At 37.7% G+C, this 22809-nt stretch overlaps 1 protein-coding gene across 23 annotated transcripts in view; it reads right to left on the bottom strand.

Annotated features, from left to right (window-relative positions):
* The window catches only part of grip1 (glutamate receptor interacting protein 1), a 248060-nt gene that overhangs the window by 77178 nt on the left and 148073 nt on the right, over positions 1-22809 (bottom strand). For 2 of the 23 annotated variants that reach the window (XM_079868967.1, XM_079868980.1), the window contains exon 1: positions 21217-21543. The exons of the other annotated variants lie outside the window; for them this stretch is intronic. In XM_079868967.1, coding sequence (XP_079725093.1) covers positions 21217-21271 — 55 coding nt within the window. In that variant the 5' untranslated portion in view covers positions 21272-21543. Of the gene's footprint in view, positions 1-21216; positions 21544-22809 lie in introns of those variants that run through there. 23 annotated transcript variants of the gene reach the window in all.

Genomic DNA, 22809 nt, shown 5'->3' with positions numbered 1-22809 from the left:
CGTTCGCCGTTTACATATTCATACAGAACATTCTGGTGGCTATGAATATGACCAAAAATGATTGCTCTGACTGGCAATTTTTTTTTGAGAGAATGCTGGCGGGGAAAAAAAGTTAAGTCTGATTATATCATTGGCTTTCTAGTACTATTAATGCACCATTGCATATTTTAATATGTCTTGACTTCAATATGAATATGGTAATTATATGCAGATGAAGTCTTGAATAATAATGTAAGGCACACACGTGCGCACACACACATTGTTAAAGTTGTTAATTATTAAATTACTTTGACTGGAGGCACAAACAACTTGATCGGGACATCCCTATACACAATTTAAATGTATTTAAATGGTATACAGAGCTACCTTTGAATGGAGAAACAGACTATATAAATGAGACATACGTATTATGATCCATGAGCTTTTTTGACAGTTTCACTAGAGATTAGAGCGAGCGTCTGATGGGCAATTTATTCTTGATCAACCGTCATGGTCAGTTTGACTTTACTGTGGTCAATGGGCTGAACACAAGAGAGCTCCAAATGAAAGCAACATCCCACTCATGCCTCTTTCTGAACCAAAGGCAAAAGAAGCTCTGAATCAGCCTGTATTAAAAATACCCCTTCATTAATAAGTCATTTCATGGAAATGAGGGGAGGTCAAAATTAAGAGGAACCTTCTGAAGACCACAGGGGATGGGAAATAAGTCTTCTCCATTTACTTCAGTCAGTTAACAGCAACTCCTGGGGCATTTCTGTGTCCAATCAAATGCACCACATTGTTCAATTAATGAATAGGCTCTTCACTAAAGCTAAAGTACTATGCGAAATTAAAGCATGAAAGAGTGCTTTTACTCATGGAGATGAAGCTGAAATTAGAAAAACGCATTCCAGCTAAACAAACATGCAGAGAGGTCCAAAAGTCAGAGAGCAAAATGGAAAAATCAGGGATTCAAAACCAGAAAAAAAAAAAGTAAAAAGAACATTGTCACAAAAAAAATTAATATGTGTGTGTGTGTGTGTGTGTGTGTGTGTGTGTGCATGTATGCCCAAGAATCTCCGAGAATATTGAATGAAATAAAAAATACAATAGCCTACATTAAATAACACTAAAATAAATCGTTTTCTGATGATCAATCAATGCTGTGGTGCTTATGAATTTAGACTCTAAACATTATGTACAGTATAAAATTAGTTTAGCACTTGATGACAGCAAAAGTATTCAACAGACAAAACTAGAATCCACAATTAAACATCCAAAATCATCTGCTAAATATTGACTGTTATTAACAAAACATTTCCTATATCTACCAAATATATATCCTGTTCCTTATTAATTTTTTTTTTTTTTTAACCAGGGAATGTATATGCAGCAGCAGCAGTTTGTTTTTATTTCGACAAACAAGTCGATTTGACACTGGCATTTACATTGCCAATAGATCTGAAATGAATTTAAGATTCAATCGAGCTTACATACCCTCCATCCTCTAATACAATCTGCTGGGTAGTTCTTGCATAAAACAAGGGTCTATTGACTGGCACTGCTCGCCGACTATGACGACAGCCCGACTGCTTGCATCTCCCCAGAGACCAGAGCAGACAGACTCATTTAAAATGCATAGAACTGTAAGCCCACAGTGTCTATGAACTAGCTGGTGTGTAGAGACGTCACTGTCAGCCTCCTCACAACTGTCAGATATTACTGATGCAAGTGATGATCAGACCAACAGAGGGGTCAGTAAATGTATTATTGGCACATCCAGGAATCAGATTTCTATGAATTTACCGCAGGTTCAGAGCTGAAAGCATCATGGGATGAAGTTTACCTCTATCTTAAATCTGATCATCGGCTTCAAACACGCTTATAGCGCTATTTCGGAAAATCAACGCGGGCGAGAGCGTGGGAGCAGATTTATTTGTTTTCATGAAGTGAAAAGCAAGAATAATCCATCAGCGAGATGCAAAATTCTCCTACACTTGAAAGTTTCAAAGCATTTCATGAACGTTTACTACGCAGACGTGTAAAACAGCATGTGGGTGTTTTTCATACAGTAGCCCAAGGCTTCGCTCCTTCGTCAGTTCATCAGTCGTTTAGAAGAGATGCTGCTGCTTTTATTCATTGTAAAATTATAATTGAAAAAAAAAGAAAAAAACAAGTTTGCAACATGGATTGGTTTAGCTTCATGCATTTTAGAGTGTATTCACACTAGCACTTTTGCTGTGGAACAAGTCTGTGTCAAGTTGGGATGGTTTTTGATTGGTGCGAAAACAGTTTAGAAATGTTATAAATTCGAAATGTTGCCTTGGCAATTAACTGAAATAAACAAAATCTCAAAAACTAAAATATATATAGACACACACACACACACATACATACACACACATATATGTATATACATACATATACACACACATACACACATATACATACATACATACATACATACATACACACATACATACATACATACATATACACATACATACATACATATATATATATATATATATAAATATAAATAAACAAACCAAAAACGGATAAAAATGACAAAAAAATTACGTAAAATTATTAGGGATGCATGATATATCGGCCACCATATCAGTATCGGCCGATATACAAGTACATGTTTAATGCTATCGTTTATAAGAAAATGTGGCCGATAAATAATGGATTATTTCCTTCAGCTGAGACACTTCAGATGGGCACTTTTTGAAATGATAGTTTTGAATAGCTTGAAATATGATTAGAATCCCTTCACTGCAACATTTTCAGCGCAAGTCTGTCATATAGGTTAAATAAAAATGATAATGAGAACATTATAATTGTGTGTTTGGGACATGGATTTTAATGGTAAGACTTTTGTTTTTGTAATCAGGCCCTCAAAAATGATATAAAAACTTAAATTTAGATTTCTATCGGTAATCGGCTTTCAAATATAAAAAATTATCGGTTATCGTATCAACCAAAATTTTTATATCTGTGCATTCCTAAAAATGAACAAAACTTAAAATAAAATGAGAACTAAATTAAAATTAAATTAAATTAAATTAAATTAAATTAAATTAAAATGAAAACTGAAAATATAATATTTAAAATAAATTCAAAAAAGTAATAAATACTATAAATAGTATATATAATACTAAAATAACTGTTGCAGAGGCGGAGTTTAAGCGGACTAAATGATTGGAGAAATCTACAGTAGCATACGTTGCCAGGAAAAAGTCTGTCATTTCATGATAGGATCAGAGTTATGACATTTTGATAAATTAAAAAGAAACGCATGAATGAATCATTCTCAAAGATCAGAAACATGCATTTTAGAAAATAGGGTGAATTTTCAATTCATGCAAACTTTTAATAATTGGCTTTCGTCAAATCGGCTAAAAGTCAACCGAAGCGGGGTCATTTTTTTTCCTTTTACTCACTATTAAAGTGTTGTTAGAAAACTGAATAAAATATTTGGTGGAATAAAACTCTGGTTCGGACCAAGAAATTCAACTAAATGTCACCGTCTTGTCAGTGTCTGGCACAAATTATTGAGACTGAGATACAAATCAATTTCAGTGTCAGCGAAATGTGTGGTGTTCAAAAGCCGTTGGATCTCAACGATTTTTTCCTGAATCTGGGTTACAGAAATGGAGAGAGACAAAATGAATGAGAGCGAGAGAGGCTCATCTTGGCATCTGAGCTGAAGGTGTGAATCAAAGTGGCTCTCACCTGTCTAGGTTACACCATCACACAAAACACAGCCCTCCTAATTAAAGTCTCAGTGCTTGTGATGTGCAGATCACACACACACACACTCAGAAATAAGGTGGTACAGGAATCATAAGACAAGATGCATGTGCAATAAGGAACTGAACGTAGACCACCGGGAATGCAAGCCTTTGTAACCTTCCTATTTGACAAAACACATATCAGATGCAGATGACAGATATTTGTACAGTTATACACATATCCAGCAAGTCACAGTTGGAAAAATTATGCAAATTAAGTTCATTCAATTTGCACATTCCTGCTAAACAAACATACAGAAGGGTCCAAAAAGCTAGAGACCATAATGAAACATCTGGGAATCAAAATCTAATAAAAAGCAGAACAAAAATACGTACAATGAAGGAACATTACGTCACAAAAAGGAATATTCCAGTTTATTCAGAATTTGTAATAATTGTAATAAGATTTAATTATAAAAAACCCACCAAAACCAATAGTTTATTTAATATTAAATACATGCTGTGATGCCTAAGTAAGTTGAGGCATCTCAATATTATGCACATTATGAAATTAGTAGCTTTGGTAACACTATACAATACGGTTTAATTTAACATTAACTAACAGTGAACAATACTTCTAAAGCATTTATGAAATCTTAGTAGATATTAATTTCAACCTTTGCTAATACATTGTTAAGATCAAAAGTTGTATATGTTAACAGTTAATGAACTGTGAACTAACACAAACTTTTTTATTACCTAACATTAACAAAGGGTGTTGCTGTAAGAATATGCTGTTCATTGTTAGTTCATGTTAGTTATTGCATTAACTAATCATGTGATATTACTGTAAAGTGTTTCTTAGGTTTTTATATGACACCTTTCTACAAACTCAAGGTCAGACTCAGAGGCTATAAAGCCTAATAAAAAAAACAATGTACAAAAGAGCGGTGACAAAAACTATTGTGCTATTACTTTTCTAAGATTAGACTTTTCAAATCAGATTACATGATCAGAAAAACCAGAACCATGAACCACTCAGAACTCCATTTCATCCACAAATGACCTTACCTTCATGACAGAGACATTTTCATAGGTAAGCACCACTCACATTTTAAGAGCAACATAAAAATCTAGCTTCTTTTGTTACAGACAGATACACAGCATGACAGACCAGCGCCAAATGTGAGAAGTCTTGTGAGGAACCAATCAAACATCACAAAAGCTCAGCTAGCCAACCAATCAGCTTATTCAGCCACGCATCTTGGATCCTTCATATTTTATTATGCAGATGACATCCAGGCCTGACTGGATAGCTTGAATGACTGAATATGCATTTGTCTATGATTCAAAGACCTTCAGAAAAAAATATGAAGGCAGATTTTTTTTTTTTTCTTTCCTTGGGTTAAAAAAAGTAGCTTGCAAGAGAACACAATTTCCACATTTAACGTGCCATTTTCACACCAAAATTTCATCCCTATTCTGACAGATTTGACAGTTTAGAGAAAACAAAGCCGCACAGCAGGATATTAATTAACCGTATTAGCCAAAGCCTATTTTCAGCATCCAATCGCTCATTCTCCCAGTGTCACCATCCCCGGTGGTACTCACCGACGTCACCGCGGAAACCTCTGCTGACACCACAAAGAAATGCCATAGGGTAAATGTGCTCTACAACACCAAAGGCTCGTCTGAAATCCACCTCTCCCACTGGAATCCAAGACTAGCAGTGCCAGAGATCTTCAACCTCCACAGCTGTCCAGCATCTGTTTTCTGCATAGTTCAGCCCTGTATCCCAGCACGTGGAAAATGTCCACACAAAACCGCTTATACGCACACACATACGAGCTTGAGGAAGCAAGATGTTGTTCGGATGAGTGCACCGGTAGGTTCCGAGGCAGTGGGTGTATTAAAAGTGCTGATGATGGCCCAACATTTCACTTTTTCCTTCTCTATTCTAAACAAAACCCCAGGGCATTTATGCACTCTAGATTAAAGACGCCGCAAACCAAAAGTCGTGCCATTAGAAAAGTTCTTAAGAGATCAACAAGTCAGCTTGCTTCTTTCCACCGCCGACGGTCCAGGTTGGTTGATGACGCATCCTGCGAGTGCATCCCTCGATACAGGTGGCGAAATGAATAAATGAATAAAACCCTTGGTCTCAAGGCGCCAAGCATTAGCACAGACCGAGGTGAGTCGAGAAATTTCGATCTTACAGCACAAGGAAAATGGAAATGAGAGGGTACGTTTGTGCATGGCAGAGAGAGAGAGAGAGAGAGAGAGAGAGAGAGAGAGAGAGAAAGAGACACCGATAATGGGACAAGATGAGAGACGCAAGCAAAGCGGCCGTCACGCTGTCAGGTCACAGCATGCTCACTCATGCATACCAGTACATTCATTTGGAGAGTTGGAGGACATGAAAGCAAGATATAGGAACACTTCCTAAAAGCTTCCTAAAAGATCTGGAACTTCTGCAAATTGCAGGCTTGACAAGCTTTCTTTTTTCCCAAAAAACCCTGCTAGCAGACTAAATAATTTGCAACACAAATGGCAACAAGCGTACGAATGCGAGGCACGATGGCCTTAAAAATATAACACGACATTGCTATTGTGATGGGAACAAATAATAAAAAAGATATTTTCAACTGTCCTCAATAAGAACTACAGTATTTTTGTACAAAACGACTTCATAAAGTGTGCGCTACCTCAGGGGAGAGCGAAGAAATGGCTCTATTATTTTTAGCTGTGATCTCAGTCTGTGTAAAGTGGGATGACATAAAGTGCACCCATCCCATTTCAAAGACTGGAACTACATCATACATAAAGAGAGCAACAATCCCAGCATCCTCCTGGGCACTGTGGAGGAGTGTCGGCCTGTATTCACCTCTAAGTGGAGAGGCGGGACAACCTGGGATTAAAAGTCCTGAAGCAGTCAGTTCATGTCACGCTCAACCACTGGTGGGTCAGATGAGGAACTGTGGTCGGGATGAGGGAGGCATCAAGGATAAGATAGATAAGAAGGAATGAGAGAGCAAAGCATTTAGATCTTCTGAGAGGGTCTAAATGAGACTCTCAGACTCATAACCAGTTCACTGACCATCTGATGCATTTTGCTGTGGCAAAAATTTCTCAAGCTAGTCTATAATGGAAAAAAATATAAACTTCTTAGAGTCTGTGATAGAAATATTTTATGTAAAGGGTATTTTCAACATTAAATGTACAGAGAAATACAGACTAAGGATGCTCAGGTCAAAGGCCATATATACTTACCCAAAAAGTGCTTAACACAGTAGAACTAACATTTGATAAAGTTTCTATCATTACTAACCAATCACCAGAACAAATCACAGTGGAGACGACTTGTGTCATTGATTTTTACTCAACTGTATGATTTAAATGTACATGTATCTTTCTATTCAGGAGACTTACTTGGTTGTTGTGGCCAGTGATCTCCCGGCCGTCAATAAAACTTCATTTCTACAAAGAGCAACTTGGGAGTCGTGTCAGGTATGAGAAATAGCGCAGCTGAGAAATAGATTCTACGCTCAAAAAACAACAGCAGAACATCAAAGTGTGATTGAGGTAGTAAAGATTCTACACTCAAAAGACAACAGCAGAACATCTGTGTGTGATTGAGGTAGTGGTAGTAGCTTCTTGACGGGACCTCGTCACCTAACTTCAGGGAAGTATTGTACAGTATGTATTCATGGAATTACCTCGAGATACTGTAGTTATTATTTTTAAAAACTGCAATTTGTTTAAATTGTCTGTGGTGAAGTCGTCAGATTAAGTAGGTTGTATTCGATATAAAGAATTCTTAAAGAAAAATAAAGAAATGGACTTCTTTTATAGCAATACCATCAGCTTATTAAGAGTAAGAGATCCAGTTCAGTAAGACAAAGTTGACTCGTTTTAAAGACACAAACTCTGAAAACTTTCCAATAATAAAATATTTGCAGTTTTGCTCTGAGGAAATATTTGGATGGATTTTTTTTATATTTCAAAAATACAGATCTATTTTGTGGTTTTATGTAATAATATCACAAAGCTAATGTTTACACGACAACGATGTACTAAAAACAGAAATGTTTTTCCTTTGTGTTTTTGAAACGTTTTGCGCACACACGACAAAGTTGTCACAATGATCCCCGTTCACATGGATCCACAAAAGTGACTAAAAACGTTGAATTATGCATGTCAGGCCAGTAGTTGGCGATGTCACTTTGTAAATAAACACTAGGCCCTTATAGACTCAACACATAATGCGCATGACATCACCATTTTCACAAATTCACATTTTTGTAGTTAACATGGAGACGATAATGGTATCGTTTTCAAAAATTTGCACTTGTTTTCAAAAGTTCGCGTTTACGCATGAAAAATCGTCCGTTTTTAGTTGAAAACTGTGTTGTGTAAATGCTCCCTAAAACAAAATGTGACAAAGTTGAATTATCAACAACACATTATCCTGTGCTGATGTGGTGCTCAAGAAACATTTGTTGTGCTGATTAATAATGATACGTTTTTTCAGGATTTGATGATGAATAGAAAGGTCAAAAGAACCACATTTGTAATAGAAATCTTTTGTAACATTAGAAATGTCTTTACTGTCACATTTATTTACTGCATGAATAATAAAAAAAAAAAATCTATCAAAAATCAATCTTACTGTCCAGTATATGTTTTGTTGTTTTGAGCTATTTAAATGACCTTTGGATCCACAGACCCCAAGCAGAACACGAGTGTTGACTTCTCTGCAGCATTTGATCATACGGCAGTATATAATTTCTAAGAAGTGCGCAGACATCAGAGCTATAACTCAACCTCTGGTCAGCACCTGCTGTTGTTACTCCACAGAGGGAACATCTAGGAAAGAAGCTTATGTGACTCTGGACTCAGTGCTGGAGCTGCAGCTGGTGGTTCAACGCACATTCAAACACTTTGACCCAGCCTCCATCACTGAGCTCATTACTGGCCACACTGGACCCAAAGCAGCAGCTGATCTCAGAGTAGGTCCACGTGGTTAGTCAGTTCAATTGGTGGTCAGCCAAATTAAGAATATCAGAAGATAAATAAGAAAAAAAAAGTGCTGTCTTGGTACTTCTGATTTTTCCAGCCTATAAAAAAAAAAAAAAAAATCACACTGATGTAGAAGTATGCAAAACAAGACAAGACAAAATAATAGACAAAAACAAATCAAAACACACAAAAAAAACAAGTTTGCCTAGTTGTACGGTTTTAATATTTTAAAATAAAGAAAAAAACCCTGTTAAACAGCACAATTATATAGAAGTGTGCAAAACAAAACAAAAAACAGAACAAAACAAAACTAGTTTGTCTAGCTGCACGGTTTTTAATATTTAAAATTAAAGAAAAAAAACCTGTTAAACAGCACAATGATGTAGAAGTATGCAAAACAAAACAAACAAAACAAAATACAAAAAACAAAACAAAACTAGTTTGTCTAGTTGCACGGTTTTTCATATTTTAAATGAAAGAAAAACCTGTTAAACAGCACAATACAAAACAAAAAACAAACAAAATCAAAACAAAACAATTTTGTCTAGTTGTACGGTTTTAATAGTTTAAATATTTTATTGTACAGTATTTCTATAAAATATACACTATAGGTTACATATATGTTTTGCATTAAAAATCCATCCGGCTCACAAATTTCCCTAGTTTGAATTGCCATTGCCACTGAAAAAAAAAAAAAGCATCACATTTTAAAGAGCGAAATGTGCACGAGTTGCATTTTTTTGTTATTTGGTAAACTGAAAGCAGGGATGAACGTGGAACCCCAGGGAGAAATAAAAAAAAACAAATGACTGTTCGTGCTAGACAGCTTTTCATTCGCTGAGATTCCCAACAGTGGCACCTACAGTACCATCTCAAGCAGACAACCCTTCGGCAGAATCCCTCCTGTGGATAAGTGACTAACTCTTCACGGTGATTCTACCTTTCATTTCAACCCGTTCGTCTCTGAAGCTTATCTGCAGAGCGGGTGAAAGGTGCTCCAGCTCCCACTGAAGGACATTGCACTGGGTAATTGGCTGGATCAAGTGTTTGAGAGGCCAATCAATTTAAAAGCTAAAATTCAAACTCAAAGTCATGTTATTCATGAAAAGCCAAATGAATGATTCTAATGAAAGTGTCTCTTTGACCACCATAAAGGGAAAGTGCAGTACGGTGATTTAAAAGATGAAAACTGCTGCCGGCCATGGTAATACCGTTTGTTGTTTTTTTTAAAGAAAAAGTAATATTACAGCATACAGGTGTATAAAAATGTTAGAGTTTCTCAGTGGGCAGAAGTGTAGCTAAAACGGTTCCCAAAGGGTAAAACATACAAAGATTGTCTCATTTTCATCATTTAATATTAAAGGAACAGTTAACACACACAAAAAAAGCTAAATTAAATTACTTTTATGAGATGGATCATTTAATGAATCAAGACTCTCAAACCCCTGGCCCCTTTCTTATATTAAAAAAAATAATAAGAGTCCTGCTACTGACACAGAAAAAAATATCACCCAATACAGGTCACTTAAAAAAAAAAGCCAAATATCGGCCACTAATCACATTTAAAGGGGGGGTGAAATGCTCATTTTCACTCAATCTCCTGTTAATCTTGAGTACCTACAGTATAGAGTAATATTGCATCCTTCATATCTCCAAAAAGTATTTTGTTTTATTATATTAATAACAGAAAGATAGACTGTACCGAGTCTTTCCGGAAAAAAACGAGCGGCTGGGGGCGGGCCGTGTGGGCGAAGCTTAGCTGTGCTAACGCGCCGAGCTAGTGACAACACACAGAGACATTTATTCAGTTCAACAGTTTTACTCACCGTCCGGTTCCAACGCACGACCGCGAATCTTTATCATTGCGACTGCTCGATCCTAAGCATTATACGATCTGCAAATCCGTAGATCTGGGCTTTGTTTATAAAACAATCATCGTCGAAATGCAGGGAACAACAGTCTTTACACAACTCCGTTTATGCTCAGGAAAACAAACTCCATCCACGGGTTCCTTAATGCTGGGTTCTTTGGGAATCTGTGCAGGGTTGTCTTGCCCTGGCAACCAAAAACACACTTCTTTGGTGACATTGACTTCCCAAAAGCCGGGCAGGGCGCTTTGATGGCGAACTGCTTTCACTCTCTTGCTCTGGTCTACGAGTGCGCGCGCGCCCGCGATCTTACCGGAGAAGTGCCCTTAGGACCCATATATAAGGAAATTCCGTTACATCTGACGTCACACATACCCATACTCGAAAAAAAACTTTCCGAAACTTGTGACAAACCGGAAGGAGTATTTTTGGAACAAAAATACTCCTTCAAACGTACAACTTAGTTTTTGAAACTTTGTCCATGTTTAGCATGGGAATCCAACTCTTTACCAGTGTAAAAAACTCAGTATGCATGAAATAGCATTTCACCCCCCCCTTTAATACGGACTGCAAGCTCAAATAAAATATGATTTCTTGTGCACAGGGATCTCTGATTTTTCTGAGTTTTCATTTTTGGGTGAACTATTGCTTTAAATTTGCACTCTGCAAATATTTGAAGTTCCTGAACACATCACTTATTAACTCAAGGGTCTTTGATGTTCTCAGTAAACCAAAATGTGTGCAATAAAGAGCAGCGGGCGACACAAGTGCATTATCTTAGAGCAGCACGCTATAACATCGCCTCACAACTTCAGTGCTCCCCGAATGTAGAAGAAAAAAAGAAATCAAAGCAAAGATGGTGGTGGAGGGGGAGACTTGCTCACTGGGCAATGGGAACTAGCCGTTTGTTCTCTCTCTCACTCCACCAACTCTGGAGGAATCCTAACCGGCAGAGAAGATTGAGAACGACAGATTACATACACCTACTTCTCTGCCTCATCTTCCCCTCCCCTTCGCTTCCTAACTGAAATGAACACAAGCCCCATTGCCGCCCGCTGCTACTAAATATTGCGTCTATCTCCACAGGATCAACCCTCCATCCGGACTGTTTTTCTAAAGTAAAGCCCACGCAGACTGTACAACACAAGGATTTGTGGGGGAGAGGGTTTGACGGTGACCACTCCAGGGTCTGGATCAATGAGGTAACTGTTAACAGGTTTCTCAGTAACTCCACACAAACTGATCTCTGCATGTGCTGTGAGTTTGCTTCACTTATACTATAAGAAGCATTTGGGACGCAACTTGTGCCAACCATCTTCCTATACTTGTAATGCGAAGCGCTTACAAACTGGCTGTTGTCAACAAAAGAGAAGCTTTCAGGGCTCCATGTAGCTTGATGGTTTAACATAAAACAATAAAATAAAATAAAAAGTATTAAGACAGCCATAAATATTAGTATTGTAAATTTACAGTTGTACAGTAAAATAAAATTATCATTATTATTGTTGTTTTTCTTATATACTCTGATTTTTATTTGACAGTGAAATATTCAAATTGAAAATTAAATTAGAAATTAAAATTTCTTATTCTGTTTATGTTATTTAATAATATTTAATAATAATAATAATAATAAAGTATAAACTGGTCATTGTCAAGAAATGAGATGTTTTATGGCCTGCAGTTTTCCACCTAAATAAAAGCATTTGAAAATGAAGAAATTAAGAAAGTTATAAATAATAGTATTGTATAATATAATAATAATAATATTGTCATAATAATAGTAATAAAATAATAGAATCATATATCATTATTGTTATTATCATCATTATAAATATTATATTTTCTAATAACTATTAAATTGTTTAATAATATTAATAATAACAACAACAACATTTTCCTATTGCCCTATATAAAGTTTAGTCAAATAAAATTATTCTTTTTATTATTATTATTATAAATATATGAATATTCTAATAAATATTACATTTTATTTATTAATAACAGTGATAACAACAACAAAAATAATCTCCTATTGCCCTATATAAAGTCATATTGATGTATAATTTACAAATTTTGGACAAATTGTGCAGCCCAACACACAAAATCACAATTTTTATAAGAAAAATGATATTTTTCCCCCATATCATCCAGCCCTTTAAGTTTAGCTTAAAGGGGGGGTGAAATGCTCATTTTCACTCAATCTCCTGTTAATCTTGAGTACCTATAGAGTAATATTGCATCCTTCATATCTCCAAAAAGTATTTTGTTTTATTACATTTTTAACATAAAGATAGGCTGTACCGAGTCTTTCCGGAAAAAAACGAGCGGCTGGAGGCGGGCCGTGTGGGCGAAGCTTAGCTGTGCTAACGCGCCAAGCTAGTGACAACACACAGAGACATTTGTTCAACAAACAGTTTTACTCACCGTCCGGTTCCAACGCACGACCGCGAACCTTTATCATTGTGACTGCTCGATCCTTTAGCATTAGACGATCTGCAAATCCGTAGATCTGGGCTTTGTTTATAAAACAATCATCGTCGAAATGCAGGGAACAAAAGTCTTACACAACTCCGTTTATGCTCAGGAAAACAAACTCCATCCACGGGTTCCTTAACGCTGGGTTCTTTGGGAATCTGTGCAGGGTTGTCTTGCCCTGGCAACCAAAAACCCACTTCTTTGGTGACATTGACTTCCCAAAAGCCGGGCAGGGCGCTTTGATGGCGAACTGCTTTCACTCTCTTGCTCTAGTCTACGAGTGCGCGCGTGGCCGCGATCTTACCGGAGAAGTGCCCTTAGGACCCATATAAGGAAATTTCGCCCAATCTTACGTAAGACAGAGCCATACTCGAAAAAAACTTTCCGAAACTTGTGACAAACCGGAAGGAGTATTTTTGGAACAAAAATACTCCTTCAAACGTACAACTTAGTTTTTGAAACTTTGTCCATGTTTAGCATGGGAATCCAACTCTTTACCAGTGTAAAAAACTCAGTATGCATGAAATAGCATTTCACCCCCCCTTTAAAGTGAGAGTGCTAGCATTCATGCATTTGTACTAAAAAAAAAGTGCACTTATATGCGATATTTGATGCTAATGTTTATATCAAACCGCCAGCCAAAAGAGAATGTTTGTTTACGTCGACTGTTTGGGTTTGCCCGTCAGCCTGGCTGTGTTAGGTTTCCATGACACTCAGCGCCGGTTCCAGTTTTACTATTTGAACATAAGGAATCAGATGATTGCGCCCGGCAGGCAGCTTAACCAATCAGACGACGTGTTTCATTTCGCAACCTGTCGAAAAAAACAATGCTGACACCGCAAAATTAAGCAAGCTAGAAGACCCAAGCACTGTCGCTCTGGGTCAGTACACGAATTTGGGGAAATTAGCTTCACACAAGCAGCACCGCTCGAGGACACATGCGGTGCCGCTGACACTGGCAAAAGCAAAGCAAGCCTTGCATGTAATGAGGATAATGAAGGCTTCTGTTCTGAATCACGACTGCTTGTTTGTGTGCACGTACGCGTGTTTATAGGACCTGCATTGGGTTTGGCGCTAAACTACTCACTAAATTGGGTGTGATTTCTCTCCAGATTTAACCAAGTCCAGGTTGACGGACATCACAATACCAGAGCAGACTGTTTCCATCAGCCGTCCACACTCGAAGCAGGCTTCGAGACCAGCTGGAGGCCGTCTAGTCCTGCCAAAATCGGACACAGGGCTGGAAATGACTTAATTGGGCCCGTGAGAAGAGACAGCTGACGAAGGACTGCCATTTATGGACATATTTCTATATTATTAACCTGTCTGAGAAGCACACCAGGGGTTTTTCTTGAACCGAGGTGATATTTAAACCCTGCCAGAGCTGAGGTTGAGTGGTGCTTATCCGTCTCCCATCTGAGGTAGCACAAAAAAAACCCCATACACTTAACCTTTAGAAAACTCTGTGACATTCATACCCTAGGGGAAAAATTACAGAGAGGCTACAAAGCATGACGACAGAGTGTAGTCCATTCAAAATAACAGTCTTCCACTGGGCACAAAGGTTATTCTACGGAAAAAAGACAGGGCTGATTGAAAACGCAATGGACTCTGAGAGGCTCTCGTCGCCTAGATCGCCTCACATATCAGCCGAACGACCCAAAGCCCTGACACTTCATCGGCCCATGCAAGGAAGGTAACGTCACAAAGCTGATATTGCAGACAAGAATTATTTACTTTAACCTTCTGCTAAGGCACGAGCAAACCACTAAGTACGAAACTTCAGCACATAACTCTTACACTACGGACATGAGAGGTGTGCTATTCGTTTTCTATGTGATCTTACTCGGTTGAAGTATAAAACTAGTGAAAAATGCATTCGATTTCAGCCTTGTTTGCTCTGAATTGCTGTTGGCTATGAGATTGGCCAATGGTTTTGATCTCAAATGTAATGTACTGCAAGTGAAAGCAAGATATCTTTCAACATTTCAACTAAGAATCACTTTTCTTGCAGCTAAAATTAATATTCTGGAGGAGAAAGTGTTTGTATCCACCTTATTTCGCAACATGGAAGTAAGCTATTTTCAATGTCCAATTCATTAACCACATGGGGTAAATAAGTAGAATAATAACAAAGTGATTATTATTATATGATTATGATAAAACTAAAAATATGATAAGAAATGCCAGTTTGCAATAATCAAGCAGCATAATGGCTTATCAGCAGCAGACAAAACAAACAAACAAACAAACAAACAAATAAAATAAATAAATAAATATTGTGTGACCATTTAAAATCTTAATTCATACAACCAAAATATTTTATAATTAAAAAAATAATTAATTAATTAAATTATTAAGAAAATATATTATATAATTAATACAATTATTTTTACAGAAAAATATTGGTCATTGTTTAACATATGAGGTCCAACTGTAAGGTTGAATCGACTAACTTTGTTCGATAATATGTTGGAATCACAATCAGCAGTACATTTGACTATTTTTCATACCAAATCAGGCAAACTTTCTGTAAGTTGGGAGCAATAGTGTGAATGAGGCTTAACATAAATGACCCAGAACAACCTTTCATGCAACACACTAAATATTACTCAGATCCCATAGCAACCCAATGCCAATGGTCCAGAGTTTTGTATATGTAAGAATCTCTCATATTTTCATCAGAAAAGGTAAAAATCTAGTTAATTAGTATACTTGTTTCCCATGACAGATATTTTACTGGTCGCAAAGGAAGAAGGCTTACACATCAGGACACTGAACATCACACTTAATGAGCTCGGTTCTCCTATCCTCCATTCCGCATGCCATGATTTAAATATAGGACACTCATTGGGAGCTGTCAAATCATAATGCCTCTAGGTTTTACAGTTTCAAAACATGCGGCCATAACGCAGAGAGCCAAAACAGCACCACCTCCTCCTCCTCTTCCTGTCAGTAAATCCAGCTGTCAAGCAAACGTAAAAGGATTGATGGAGGCTGTTCAAAGTGAAAGCGGCGGAGATCAGGACAGACGTGTGCCAGCAGAATGAATAAGAGCCAGATGCGGTGATCGGTGAACACTGTATCTCTCATCATCTCCCAAAATAACCCTTGACAGATTTCCTTTGAAAGAGCCTGGCGAAAGAGCTTGAAGCTCCGTGGACTCTTCTGAAGCCGTGATAGTTCCTCCGGTGTGTGAATGGAACAAGAATAAGGTGTGATGCTTGTACGGCTGCTGTTTCTGTGGTTGAATCCTAGGGATGTCTGTTTAAAAGTACATATTACTTTTACTCAGTTGCTGAACAACTAGTCCAAAGGGGGTGTTTACATAAGACACGTTCTTGAGTTCAAAAACAGCTTTGAGAAAAAAAGATACATATATATATATAGCATTTTTTAAACTAAAATACAGTAAAAGCAGCAATATTGTGAAATATTGTTACAATTAAAATAATCTATGCATCATTACTCTCAGTCTTCTGTCACATGATCCTTCAGAAATCATTCTAATATGCTGATTTATGAATATGAAGAAACATTTCTTATTTTGATCAATGCTGAAAACAGTTTTAAGTGCTTTAAGGCCCTTTTATTTTGAAGAATATGGGTAACCAAAAAGTTGATGGGCCCCATTGACTTCCTTAATATGGAAAAAAATCTATATATTATGGAAGTCAATGGCTACCGTCAACTGTTTGGTTACCGACATTCTTCAAAATATCTTCTTTTGCGTTCAGCAGAAGAAAGAAATTCACACAGGTTTGGAACAAAAGCGAGTAAATAACTATAACGATTAAGATACAGTTCTAAAAATCGCTCTAAATTAAAATAACTATGCCGTTATCGTTACGGTTGTAGTGCGGACTCTGAAGAACAATATTGTTATCAGTTTCAGAATGATTTTTTCCAGCTGATAAATGATAATCGACAGCCAATCAGAATCCGTCCTGCTTTAAAGAGGATGAGCATTTAAAGCGGCAGATGGCAGAACTGCAGCACGTGCTTATTATAAACAATATTATCATCAGTTGGTGTGGATGCTAATATAGTTCTTTTTTTTTTTTAGCTATCATTCCTTAAAATAGAAATATTTTGCAGCCCTGTCCTGATCCATTTAATGTGTCCTTGTTGAAATAATTATTTCTTTAAAAAAAAATACTGACCCCAAACATTTTTAATTCTATGCATTTGTAATTCTATGCAACTTTAAAGACTGTTCAAACAAGTGCACGTTTATTAATTTATGCACCTTTTCATACAGTGAACGTGCAGATTGTGAATGATGGTGGATCATTTCGCTCAGAGTCTTTCCCTCGGTTGTTCTGTCTCTCTATCTGCTGTGAATCAAAGCTTAGCAGCTGGTTCCCATAATGCAGCTCTACAAACTGAGCTCTAAATTGTTTTTCAGTTAGGAAGCAGGTGGCCTAAGCCACTGAGCTCAATGCAAAAGGGTTACAGTGTACCCAGTGAATGCTGAAGAATGGAAATGGAAAATGTGCCTTATCTGAGTCAGCGAGCGATTTGCATAATTATTACTGTAGGTACGGTGTGACACTGCTAATATCAGCTGCCACAACCAGACAAGCAAACCTGGACACGAACATAAGCTCAGTCAAACACCGAAAGAAACGTATGAGCACACAATCTCCCACACAAGCACAAATACAATCTTCAAAACAAACAGACATTTTTTCCCGTGGCTGATATAGCCAGATCTCTCTGCCCACCTTGTATCCCAGGAAAGCAGTACCGTTGTGAGTGGCAGTGCGGTTGGCTCGGCTCATTACCATACATGCAACTAAAATATAATTGGTGCAGCTCGCAGAACACCTGCAGAAGTGAAGGTAGGCATGCTTTTTTTCAGCTGGTGGAAACAAAATATGGAATAAATTAATTAAAATCAACAACCTACCACCATTCAGGTTGCTGAAAACCATCTTCTAATTAACATTACATTTTAAGGAGTATAATGAAGAGGAAACCAACACCATGGGCCTCTTTTTCATTTTCTGACTGAATGCCTGCAAATGTGTAACAGAGATATAAAACCGACAGGCCATGGCACCATAAATGCCACCACCAAGACAAATGCTGCACACGGCTAAGGCCAGGAACACTAGGCGATCTCAAATGAGATGACAATTCATCAACAATAAGGGCTGCAGTGGACCCTGGTGAAAGGAAACAAAAATAAGCAGTTTTTTTTTTGTTTGGGTAGAGATAATTCTACATTATTCAACACTCTTAAAGGGGGAGTTTTTTACACTGTTAAAGAGTTGGATTCCCATGCTAAACATGGACAAAGTTTCAAAAATTAAATTGTACATTTGAAGGAGTATTTCTGTGCCAAAAATTGTCCTTCCGGTTTGTCACAAGTTTCGGAAAGTTTTTTTCGAGTATGAGCATGTGTGACGTCAGATGTAACGGAATTTCCTTATACGGGTCCTAAGGGCACTTCTCCGGTAAGATCGCGGGCGCGTGCGCACTCGTAGACCAGAGCAAGAGAGCGAAAGCAGTTCGCCATCAAAGCGCTGTGCTCGGCTTTAGGGAAGTCAGAGTCACCAAAGAAGTGGGTTTTTGGTTGCCAGGGCAAGACAAACCTGCACAGATTCCCAAAGAACCCAGCGTTAAGGGAATAGTGGATGCAGTTTGTTTTTCCGGGGCAAAAACGAGTTGAGCAAGACTGTTTCCCTGCATTTCGACGATGATTGTTTTATAAACAAAGCCCAGATCTACGGATTTGCAGATCGTCTAATGCTTAAGGATCGAGCAGTCACAATGATAAAGGTCCGCAGTCGTGCGTTGGAACCGCAGGCGGTGAGTAAAACTGTTGAACAAATGTATCTGTGTGTTGTTAACGTTACCAGCTCGGCGCGTTAGCACAGCTAGCTCCGCCCACACGGCCCGCCTCCAGCCGCTCGTTTTTTTCCGGAAAGACTCGGTACAGCCTATCTTTCTTTTATAAATATAATAAAACTAAAGACTTTTTGGAGATATGAACGATGCAATACTACTCTATAGGTACTCAAGATTAACAGGAGATTGAGTGAAAATGAGCATTTCACCCCCCCTTTAAAAATAAAGGTTCCAAAAGTGTTTTGTTTGTGTTGTTGTTGCAGTGATGCCATAGAAGAAACATTTTTGATTCCGCAAAGAACCTTTCAGTGAACAGCTTCAATGAACAGAATTTTATAGTGTAAAGAACATTTAAAAAAAAAAATCAACAACAAATTTTTTTTTTCAACTATACAGAACCTTTTGGGCAATGGAAACTTGTTGAAAAATGTTAAACATTCTTCATTAAACAATCGATTCCAAAGAAGAACCTTTGTATTTAAGAGTGAATGAGTTATTACAATATGTGTTTATTTGATACATGTACACAACAGTCAGCCTGTCATTATTGCAAAATAAAGCCTTCAGGGCGATGCAAGACACCTCTGATTATCCTTTACTTCAATATCAATTCTTCTCACTGTTGCAAAGCATTCGCTAATATCACCAGACAGAGCAACATTATGACATTTCTGATGTAGCGGAAATTACACATTGCTTTAACCTTTTGTGTCCAGAAACCATTAGCCTACCGAAACCCCAACATCAGTGTCCATTAGTTTACATCATCTGCCATAAATAAGTTATTCCTCATACACTCTCATTTCACCTATAAAAGACGACACGCTGACTCATCGTGAGTTAAATGACTCTACCTAAGAGTCTAACAACACACACACGGTCCAAATGAATGGCTACATTCACACCGCAAGCTAAATTGGCTATTTTTTGAGGCTCTTCACATGACCATATATATATATATATATATATATATATATATATATATATATATATATATATATATATATATATATATATATGGATGGGTATTTACTCAAAGCAGACACATTATTTTGTGACTGATGTGATTCATGCCTGAAGTCTAGCCTGTGAGGGAAAAACATGCATAACATATCCAAATTCTTTCCATATTTGTAAGTGTACTGAACGTGAACTGAAAATGTCAAATTTATGGTGATTTCTGCTGTTCACACTGTCATCCACAATAAATCTGTGTCATATGGGGGAGAGTCCAATTGAGGACACATTCAACCATGTTGTAGATGCATTAAACCCCAGGAGGCAAGATCCACAGGGGAAACCATATAACGGACACACAACAGTCTCATAAATGTGTCATCATGGGAAATCAGATGTGAACACCTGCAGGTACAAGCTTACACCAGATATTTTTAAGACCAGAAATCAGTGCATGCAGAAATATGTGCCATCCAGTTAGAAACTGGTTTGTGCATTGATGAAAGGGATCTTCATTCTGGCTGAAATGCTTCTTTTTTTTTTTAACACAGCCATCTGGGTATTTACTCATCTTATTGAGGTCAAGTGTTTTCCCCTGAGGGAGGACAACTTGCAGTATTTATGACAACACCATTCCGCATCTCTTAAGCAATGCCAAGTTTGCTAACTTACACAAACCATTAATAGTCAGGGTGAAATATACAAAAATAATTCATTGGTGTAGCAGTCCTCTCATAAGAAAACACTATTGCACAGTGGGCAAAGCCTTAAGTCAAAGAAACCCACCAGTCAAAATGCAACATGACACACAATGATTCAGTAATTCATGATCATGATTCAGTAAAGTTTGCAATAGAGATGCTTGAAACAAACCCTCCGCAAAACATCCAGGCACACCAGGATCAACAAACAAACAATATTCCCAAACCACAGCATGAAGCAGTGTGCCTTCAGGTAAATAATTAACAGGAGAGAATCTGTCAAGCAGATACTAAGAAAAACAACAGCAGCATTGTTCTCCTACAAGTGCACTAAGATGACCAGCAAACTACGGCACTCTACTGTTAAATATTAATGAAGGGGGACGGGTGTGCGATACTTCATTGCGTTTTTTTGCCCCAGGCTTCATGCAAGTACATTTCAAAACAAAGGCGCGCGTTTTGATGACCATCGTTGGTCCATTCCGCTGTGCTCCATCAGGTCCGGTGACCCGTTCTGCGTCTAAATGCCCTGCGTAAACGTCCGTATATCATACAAGCACGCGTTCGCTTAATGGGGAGGGCTGCATGAGGCATTATCAAGGATGAAAACAAGCGAGACCGTACCTTTGTTCACTCTCCGCAGTATCTGGCATCGGCATTTGAAAGAGACGGCTATCATTCTAGCTCAGCCGAAGCGCTCATCCAAGGGCTGCGATGAAAACGGCTCCTCGCACACACATAACACAGGCGCCGTGTCCCACAGGAGAAAGGCAGACTCCGAACGCGGTGCAGAGCTCGAATCATACACTACGTCCCTGCAGCGCTGAGATCCGTGCTTTATAATGGCAAATCATATTTCCCCCCACATGTAAAATCCATTGGAACACGCGCGCAGCAGAAGAACACGCACAGCGCGGGTGATGCTTCTCATCTGAGACTCAGGCTGATCTGAATGGGCTTTTAAAGTTGCATGCTTGGTGTATTCAGTAGTAGGCTAGTCGTGTACCTGAGCACAGCAGGAGACAAGCGACTCTTTCGTCGATAGAATTAGTTATTTTCAAGCAGTGTCAGAAATGAACTTTTCCATTAAAATGCATGAACTACTTGCCACTAGAGTTTTTTTAATCCTTTATGAGGGCAAAGTTTCAACTGAATCAATACATTATCATAAATTCGCAATCTGCATAATTCGATTTAGAATGTATTACTTATAAAGCTGTACAGTTTATATTCCTGGAAAACATGGAAAATAATGACCTCTAAGCCATTTCCTTGGGGATTTTAGAATAGCTGTTATGAATTTGATTGAAACAAATTCGAATCATTTAACTCTGAAAATTGCCATTGAAAAAAAAAAAATGTAATTGGACATTCCATAGGGAACACATGACAAATTCATTCACAAATAATTCGTTACCACATTTTGCATTTGGATGGCATTTTGCTATATTACATTATATTAAACAACATTTATAATACGTATAATCTTATTATATAACCATTCGGGATAGAGTGAAGTTAGATGCTTATTCAAGCTGGAAAAATGTAACCTTACATAAGAGCACAATTAAGAGCCTATCAATTCCCCTGAGTGGAGAGCAGAATAATTATCATTAGAAAAAAGTAATAACAGTCAATTTTTTTGTCACTTCAAAAGGAGAAATAAAATTGAATATGCAACAACAATAAGATTGTTTCCCACTTTCAAAAACACATTTCAGACCTATTAATTAGCCAGTACTGTCTGTTTATTTACTTCTTAAATTTGCATTGTGCCAATCATACATCCCTAATTGCAATCAAGAGCGGGCTGGTGTGATTCACAGGCCAGTGCTGCTGTGCAGCAGACCTTTTTATAACACAGATAACATGCATTTAGGTCAGTGGTGGCATCTCTTCGCATTATCAGACATTTGGAGGCACGATGAGCCTAGTGACAAGGGACTGCGTATTAAAGGGATCTATCTCTGTTTGTGTATGAAATAGGCCTGAATGAGTCTTTAACGTGAATGAAAGTATTAAGGTCATTGCCACCATACTCTGTTCCTCCCTTGACGCTTGTAAGAAGAGTCTGAGATAACAGTTAAAACTGCTTGCCTGAAATCAAAGCGTGCGAGCTCAGGGTCTAATCTCTCTTTTCAACCCCCCTTGTTTTTTATTCCCTTCATTTTAATTTTGTCAAGCTTCCAGGTTGACAGTCCAGCGGAATGGATCAAT

The sequence above is a fragment of the Squalius cephalus genome (assembly GCF_949319135.1).
Source record: "Squalius cephalus genome assembly, chromosome: 4".
Classification (NCBI taxonomy): Eukaryota; Metazoa; Chordata; class Actinopteri; order Cypriniformes; family Leuciscidae; genus Squalius; species Squalius cephalus.
This window is presented reverse-complemented; position numbering and strand designations above follow the sequence as displayed.